This window comes from Felis catus, chromosome D2 (assembly GCF_018350175.1).
Source record: "Felis catus isolate Fca126 chromosome D2, F.catus_Fca126_mat1.0, whole genome shotgun sequence".
NCBI classification, from domain to species: domain Eukaryota; kingdom Metazoa; phylum Chordata; class Mammalia; order Carnivora; family Felidae; genus Felis; species Felis catus.
In genome coordinates, this window is record NC_058378.1 from 49,816,290 (window position 1) to 49,824,559 (window position 8,270).

General features: G+C 60.1%; 1 protein-coding gene across 1 annotated transcript in view; it reads right to left on the minus strand.

Moving 5' to 3' along the window:
- RET (ret proto-oncogene) overlaps window positions 1–4,986 on the minus strand; it is a 51,764-nt gene extending 46,778 nt beyond the window's left edge. Inside the window, exon 1 of the mRNA XM_023240699.2 lies at window positions 4,717–4,986. Coding sequence (XP_023096467.2) covers window positions 4,717–4,789 — 73 coding nt within the window. The 5' untranslated portion in view covers window positions 4,790–4,986. The remainder of the gene's footprint in view (window positions 1–4,716) is intronic.
- Window positions 4,987–8,270: the final 3,284 nt, after the last annotated feature.

The following is an 8,270-nucleotide window of genomic DNA, read 5'->3' on the forward strand; positions in this document are numbered from 1 at the left end:
GGGAAGAGGAGGACATGGGGAGCAGGACATGGGGAGGAGGATGTGGGGAGGAGGAGGATGTGGAGAGAAGGACATGAGGAGGAGGAGGACACAGGGAGGAACATGGGGAGGAGGAGGAGGGCATGGAGAGAAGACATGGGGAGGAGGAAGATACAGGGAGGAAGAAGACACAGGGAAGAGGAGGGCCACAGGAGGAGGAGGACATGAGGAGGAGGAAGAAGACATGGGGGACCTGAGCTGAGTGCTGCCAAGGTCAGGAGCCAGAGCACGGCCTTCACACAGGAAACATACCCCCCCACACACACACCCACAGGAAGGGGGAAATGGTTCCGCAGCAGAAATGCAGCCACTTCCACAGGACAGAAGGAAGCACTACTATGGGAGTGGGGGAGTGCCTCTCCAACTCTGTGCTTTGCCTGGGTACTGGTTGGGCACTTTCTCCTCCCAGTGTGCCCTGAGCCCTGGGGAGGAGGGCCCCGTCCTGGATACGGAGACACACTTGTACCCACACCTCCTGAAGCCCCGCACCACCCCCCCCACCACCTCGGCACAGTAGCTTCGGTCAGGTACTGCGTCCCCAGGCAGAGGGTGGGTGCAGAGGCTGCACCCTCACAGAGACCCCTTTCTGCCACATAAGAGCACACACACCCCTCTCCTGGGGCCGGCTACGACAGGGCCATGCTTGGTGGCTGTCTCTAGACCCATGAGACTCCCAGACATCAGCTAAAGCAATGGTCCAGCCAAAGAAATCTGCCACGACCCAGATGATCTTCTGTTTCGAGCACAGTGCCACACTTCCCTCCCATGCCTGGGCTGGCCTGGAGCCCCGAGCAGGTGAGTCACCGGTGGGCGAGCAGGCTCGGGGCTCCTTTCCCTTCCCAGGAGCCCTCCTCAGCCCCATCCCTGGTCCCCACCACCACTGGCTCAGAGAAGGCATTTGCCAAAAGGCGTAGGACTAGGGGTGAGGAGTCACTAAATCTCCTCCATAGGCTGGAGTCCACAGGTGATGTGGGGCACGGCTTCCTCACCTGCGAAATGGGATACCAAGGCCATGTCCCTCAGGGTTTCGGGAGGTTACGGGAAGCTGGCAGACAGGCAGTGCTCCGCAGAGGACCAGCAGGCTGTGAGTTCCCTGGAGTGGCTCCTCCTCAGCCTTACCCAGTTAAGAGCAAGGACAGAGGAGTCCTCCCTCAGGTCACAGAGAGGGGTAAGGCCACGGGGGAAGTGGCAGCTTCCGGGCCTTCCATTCCCCCTGGCACCCTGGGCTCCATTTTAACAGATACCATAATTTTTAATTAGTTTTCTCTTCCCCTGGCTAAAAGGCCATTAGCTCCCCATTAGGTGAATGCATCCCATTTTCTTCACACCATCAAGGAAACAGCGATTTACTTAGCCATCCCTAAAGCAATTCTGCAGAATAAAGGCAATTTAGCGATGGGCTCAATAAACTTCCTCATTTGCTGTTTGCAGGCCCCACCCTTAGGAGCCCACCAGCTAGCCCATCCCCTGTGTTCTTGGGTAGGCTTGGCCCTGGTAGGGCCCAGGGCAGGCATTGTGGGATGCAAGCAGCTCCCAGAGGTCAGAGAGGCATAGTGGGGATGCAGGCTAGGGTGGAAGAGACAGAAGGCAGGGGTCCAGGTCAGCTGGTGAAGGAGGACATGTCTTTTACTAGTCCCCGGCCCAAAAGAGGGAGGGTCCAAAAGAAAGTAAGAAGTAGGTGAGGCAGCCTTCCCAGCATGGCTGCTCTGACATCTGCTGGTCCAGGCATAAGTGGCCTGCCCAGGCCACACTACAGAGGGCTGGGCCTGGCATCCTGGAGGGGAGCATGCCAAGTCATGGCAAGTTCTTCCTTCTTTGGTGTCAGGAGCTGAAAGTCCCAGGGGTCTGCAGGTAGAGAGAGGGCAGGTCCGTCCTTGACGCCACAGGTGCAGCAAAATGGCACCCAAGGAGACAGGCCAGAAAGATGAGACATGTGAGGCCTGCTGAGGAATTCCAAGAGTCGGGGAAATGGTGCTACACGGGGAGTCAGGCTGGGAGAGCCCTGGGCTGGGACTTAACTGCTCATCCATGCCACAAGGGTGGTTGCACCTGTGTTGAGCAGCAAAGTGCCAGAGACTCTCCTAAGAACAAGTCTTAGATGGAAGTTCCCAACTCTGGTTCCAGGATCCCTGGGGCCAATGGGCTGTGTCCCTAGTGTATGAGGGGGTGAAGGGCAGGGGTTCCTATGTATATATGTGGGGTCCCAGTACGTGTGAGTGACAGGGGCTGGGTTCCCTGGGTGAGGGTGGAGTACGAGTGGGGTTAGGCCTCACTCATTGTGGGAGTGTGTGTGTGTCCATAGGTGTCATGATCACATATCCTTGAGAAAGGGCAGGAGCGTGTCTAGTGATGAGCATTATGAGTGTGTGTGTGTGTGTGTGTGTGTGTGTGTGTGAGAGAGAGAGAGAGAGAGAGAGAGAGAGAGAGAGAGACACCCTGTGGGTGTGCACCCATGCATGGACACCAGGATGTGAGAGAGGAAGTCTGTGTCAGCACCTTTCTCTTAAGGTATATGCGGTCACACACAATGACACTGTGCACATGTGGAAGGGGAACAAGTTTCAGGGGTCTGTTTATTATGTCCCATGGCCTTGCTCCGGGCATCCCCGTCCCCCGTTTCTTGGCCAGCCCTGAAGCAGTGGGGCTCCTTCCGCTGTGCTCTGGTTTAGGCCACTGCCTCTTCATCTGGGTCACCTCCCTGCTCCCATCCTGTCAGTCTCCCAGCACAGAAGAGAGCTTCCTGCCTTGGGGAATTGTCTGGCCACAGGGGGAAGGTCTCATCCTCTAGAGACCAGCACATCCCCTGAGCCACAGGCCTGGTCACCGGAATGCTGCATCCACAAGAGGGCGCCCAGAGGCTGAGCTGCTCTCAGTCTGGGTGGGTCCTGGAGCAGCATCAGGGCTCATCCGGTGCAGCTCAACGAGAGCCAGGCTCACGAGCTCCAGGAGTGCTGCTTCAAGTGAAGGGTGCCCATGTGCCTCTCCAAAGGTCCCAGATGTCTCCTGTGGGTGCTGCGGGCCCACTTCTCCACCCTCAGCACCAGCCAATCATGGCACCTTGGTCATCCCAAGGGAAAGGTGGGCGGGGCGGGAGGCTCACTTGCCCTGGATTGGAGAGTCTGGCCACCAAATTGCGTGGGCCAGAGGTGTAAAAAAGCCAACTACATCCATGCCAAGTGCCACAGGTTGACTCTTGCAACCTGGGCCCCACAGTCTAGCCCTTGAAGCCTTTCCAGGCACCCCAGTTAAGCTAATGGCTGTGGAAGAGCACGTACAAAGTTGCAATTCAGAGTTACAAGAGATCTTCAGAACATTCTGTCTGTGTTTACTTCTGCCCTGACTGCAGCTTCCTAGGGGTCCTCCTCCTGCAACCCAGTGACCCCAGAGTCCCAATACTGGAAACAGGCTCCCTCCCCTACCTTCCTCCTCAGGGCAAGGAAAGAGCTTCTCCCCTGCCCTCCCCATGGCAGGTTGGGAACCCATTCTGGCTTCAGTATCTACCAGTGGAACCCAGGACCCAGTCACACAAATGAAGCCTTGGAGCAGGCCTGTGAACCCAGAGTCAGCAAGACCAGGGGCTAGAGGCAAGGGACCACCGCCTCTTCTGTTCCCAAAGGCCACAAGGAGGGAAAGTCCTTTGTAAGCAGTGGGGGCGGGCAGGCTTCCCTGTCAGAGAGAAACTTGGTGCATACAAAAGCATTGAAGGAGGAGATCAAATCAGGACTCTTCCAGGGACACTAAAATGTAGGGCCAAGAGGATCAAAGATTCTATGGCCTTAGGATTCATTCTGTCAGTCTGGCATCGGGGGCGGCGCCCAGCCTTTGCAAGGCCACATCTAATCCTTTCAGCCCCTACGCTGGCTGGCGGCACATAGCCCTGCCCCACTCTAGGATGATCAAAAGCGCTTGGTAAAGGTTGGCCAAGAGCGGTCTCTCCGTCCCAAAGGCTGTTCCCTTAGGTGGCCCTGCCTGGCAGCGGCGTGCGGCGTGCGGCTCTAATGCTGCCTGTTGGAACTCTGGCCATGGCGGGGCCTCAGCCGGCTGCGCTGGGCCAGTCAGAGCGGGCCCTCGAGGGCAGCCTCCCAGAAACCATGGGCTTTTCGAATTTTTAAAGACTAGGGCGGCAAAAACGCACGAGGGAAAAGCAACCTTTTACAAAAGAGCAGATCCCCTCCGCAACCCTTGGCGGGCCAGGATATCAGAGCTGGAGGAGGAATGCACCGACGTGGAGCGAGGACAGGAAACCAGGACGCAACAATCTGCAAAGACAGAACTCCCCGCGCCAAGTCGCGGGCTTTCTGGGGCTACCTCACCGGGCCTCCCCCACCTGCGCCGAAAACCTCGACAAGATCCGTCCGGGTCGCTCCAAGACGCGGCCGCGGCGCGGGGCGCAACCAGGCTGGGGCGCGCCGCTGCGGCTCGGGCCCTGCACACCGACCCCGGCCGCCCGGCCCGGCTCACGTCCCGTTCTGGCCGGAGACCCGCCCAGTCTGGGCCTCGAGGCGCCGGGTCGGCCGCTCCACCTCGCTCCCGGCCCAGCCCAGGCGGCCGGCAACTGCGCAGCGCGCTGCCCGCCGCAAAGAGAAAGGCGTTTCCGAGCGCGTCCACTCCGCCGCTCGGCGCCGGGCGCCAACTTCGCCCCGGCCGCTGCGGGCACCGGTCCCCGGCAGGACTCACCTTCGCCGAGCAGCGGCAGCAGCAGCAGCAACCGCAGCCTCGCGGCGCCGGCCGTCGCCGTCGCCTTCGCCATGGCCCGCGCACGCCGGGGCCGCAGCAAGAGGGCTGCTGGCTGGGGCTGGGGGTCTCGGCGGCGGGGTGCGGCGGTCAGCCTGGCCGCCCCATGCCCGCCCGGGACGCGGCGGACGCGGCGGACACGGCGGACACTGCGGGCGCAGAGCGTCGGGGCGCGGACTCCGGCTGCTCCACGATGCTGCGCGCGGGGCTCGGGTCGCGGGACTGAGGCGGGGCGGGCGCGGACTGCGCCGGAGGAGTGGGCAGGGGCGGGGCGGGGCGGTGAGGGGGGCGGGCCAGGGGCGGGCCGGGCGGGGCCAGGGTGCGGGCGGGGTGCGGGGGGTAAGGGCGGGGCTCGGGGTACCGGCAGCGGGCGCCTGGTGGGGATCCCGCCGGGCGCGGAGAGGAAACCTGTGCGGGACGCGGGATGCTGGCCGGGCCCGGTACGAGTAGGAGCGAGGTGCTGGACGCGGGGTGCGGGCCTGCCACCCGCAGCCCCAGTGAGCGCACCTCTGCACGCACAGCCACTCTTTTCAGCCTGTGCGCCCGCTTGCGGTCCCTGCGCTCCGCTCTTTCCGGCCGCCCGCCGGCTGAGGGCAGGGAAACCCGGCGGGGATGAGGAGTCAGGGCGGACTGGGTAGGGGTGCGCCCGATCCGACAAGGAGACGAGGCGGGCGCCCCGCCTCCAGGCTCTCGGCGCGGAGCGCATCCTCCGCCATTTCTCAGAGGGGGGAGGCGCGGTGGGAGCGCGGCCTCTCCTGGGGCCCGGCGGGAGGAGGGGAAGAGCCTGGGCAAGGGAAGGGGAGCCTGAGCGCTTTCTGCGCACTCCTGGAGCGAGCCTGGCGTATGGCTTACAAAGTCCGAGGTCGCGCTGAGGGATAGGGTAACGTTTCCTGGGGCTAGTTTGTGATCCCCCTCTCTTTAGGACTGGTTCAACCAATGGGAGCAGGAAACTGGATCTGGGCACACCTTTCAGAGAGGCCTGGCACTGGCAGCTGAATGGAGTGTTTGGAGGGCAGGTGTCCTTTCCCAAACAGAAGAACTCTTAGAATGTGGACTGACGGGGTAGGAGAGCAAGTAGCAGGAAGGAGCTGGAGCCCAAAGTAATTTAATTTTTGCCCAAATAAATGAGACCCATGAACACATCCAATCCCATAAAGGGGGAGACTCTGGGCCCCTAACATGGGGGTCCTGGAGTGAGGTTGTGGTTGGATTACCAGGTCTCTGTGGGAAAGGTCCACTGTTCTACCACTCCTCGCTGTCTTTTGAGGAATGGTCTCCACTTAGGTGAAGAGGAATAGAAACCCATGGAGCCTTGGGGTGGGAGGGTTCCTGGGCCTGGGGCGCCCCTACTTCAGTGTCTCTTCTGCCTGCTGCGCACAAAGCCCCGCCCCCTTCAGGGCTGAATAAGAGATCCGCACATCACTCTGCAGATATGAAGTCAAAGTGAAGTCACCCTCGCAGGCAGGAGGAGCTGCCAAGACAGAAGCTGGCTGGGGGCTCTGCCAGCTGAGATGTCCAGAGCAAGCCTGCTGGCGGGAGGCCAGGGCACAGTGCTGCCAGCTCAGGAGAGCCACCCTGTGGCCACCAGACCTTGTGTTGCTTGCCACACCCCCCACCCAGAGCCCCGGGGCCCTTGGATTTACGGGGCTGGAGTTTGCCATGGGAGGGTTTTCTTGGGTGCGGACAGGCCCTACTTCTGGTGCTAATAAGGACTGCCAAGGCTGTATACTCAGGCATCCTCCCAGGGAAGGGACTTGAGCAGGAAGGAAGGGGCTGAGGGGGACTTCTTCATTACAAATCTCCCATGGCAGGAGAATGCAGAAGGAGAGGGGTGGCCTGGCGCATTCTTTCAACCAGTCTCACCCCCACACCTCCCAGGGACCACTCTGGCTAGGCCATGGCTGACACTGGACGGGCTGGATGTTTGGTTGTGCTCTGTGTGACTGTCTCAGGGCTGAGGCTGTGGTCCTGCCTGGGCCACCTCACAGTGCCTCACCTGACACTATGGTGGGGCATTGCCCTCTTCTTAGAAAAAGGCCTGGGAGGCTTCATATGTAAACTCCTGTACAGAGGTGCATATGCACGCATTTATACATATGTGCGTATGCCTGTGTTCACATAGATGGACATTCCTACCGTCTCCCGCTGCATGCCGAGGGACCTGACCAGAGTGGCATCCAGTACAGGGCAGAGGTGAAGGCTTGGTCTTGCTAGCCTGAGAACTGCAGGGAGGGAGTGACTCAGCCCTGTCTGGGCCTGGGCATTGGCTCAGGATCCCTAATATCAGAGCAGCAGGAAGGAGCTTCCTCAATCAGCAGAGAGGAAATAGATGTGGTCTCCCTGAGGACCCACAAGGGGAGGTCAGAGGTCACACTGGGGTACAATCCAAAAAGGCCAGGCTGTGATTTCCCAGGAAGTCCTTCTCCTAACTTCCTGTCCCAGGGGCTCCTGGGACATTTGCCTGGGAGAGCCTGCAGGAGGTTCCTGCTCCCTGTCTTGGCTTCCCCTAGTCATCTCTCTCTGAGCCTCAGTTTCCCCAACCGTAAACACTCCCCTCTCAGAAGGAAGAGTGAGGATAAAAAGAGGGAGGACACCTGAGGGTAGACCTCAGTGGCAGGTGCTCAAGAAATCATGGCCATTGTCTTGCCCAGGTTTAGGAGTTGGCCATGGCATCCTTGCCCCAAAAGACCACAATGTTGTGGGGTGTGGGGTCCCACAGGCACTGAGAGGCTTTCTGGGATCTGGGGAGGGGGTGCGTTACTGTGTTGTCCATTAGTGCTCCCCACTGCTGCCCACAGACCCCCTTGGAGTATCACCAGGGTAAGTTTAATCAATAGATAGATCCCTGAGCCCCACCTCCACAAAAAAATCCACCTTAAAAAAAAGTTCCCCAAGAGATTCTGATAGGGGATTCTGCTTTGAAGTGAGTCAGACCTGAGTTTTTATTTTGCCACTTGTGCAAGTCCTTGACCTCTCTGAGCCTCAGTTTTGTCATGTATAAAATGGGGGCTGAGAAGCGAATAGTGTCTGCAAGGCCCTGCCGCCAGCACAGGGTAAGGTGCTCAGTGGGCAGGCAGCTCACACGTGCTCCCAACGGCAGTCTTTGCTTCCGAGCAGGTGAGGCCTACCTGGAGTCCCTTGGGTCTGGCCCCCAAACACAGCATAAGGAAGGGAGGGTGGAGGTCAAGCCCAACACAGAAACGGATCCCACCCAGCACAGGCTTGCCCAGGTGGGGAGAAGCTGCTGCTGGGAGTACGAGGCTGGGCAGGATGCATTGTGACCATGACCCAGGTGGCTATGGGGACTCAGGGAGGCCCAGGGGAGCTGAGAAGGCCAGCTGTTGCGGGGGGGGGGGGGGGACACTGAGTGCAGGGACAGGAAACCCTGGCCCTGGGGGGCCTTGCAGGAAAGGGGACACAGCCCAGTCCAGGGGGCACTGAAAGACCAAGCAGCCGTTCCTAGAACTGCCGACAGAGGCTTCTGCCAGATGTGGTCA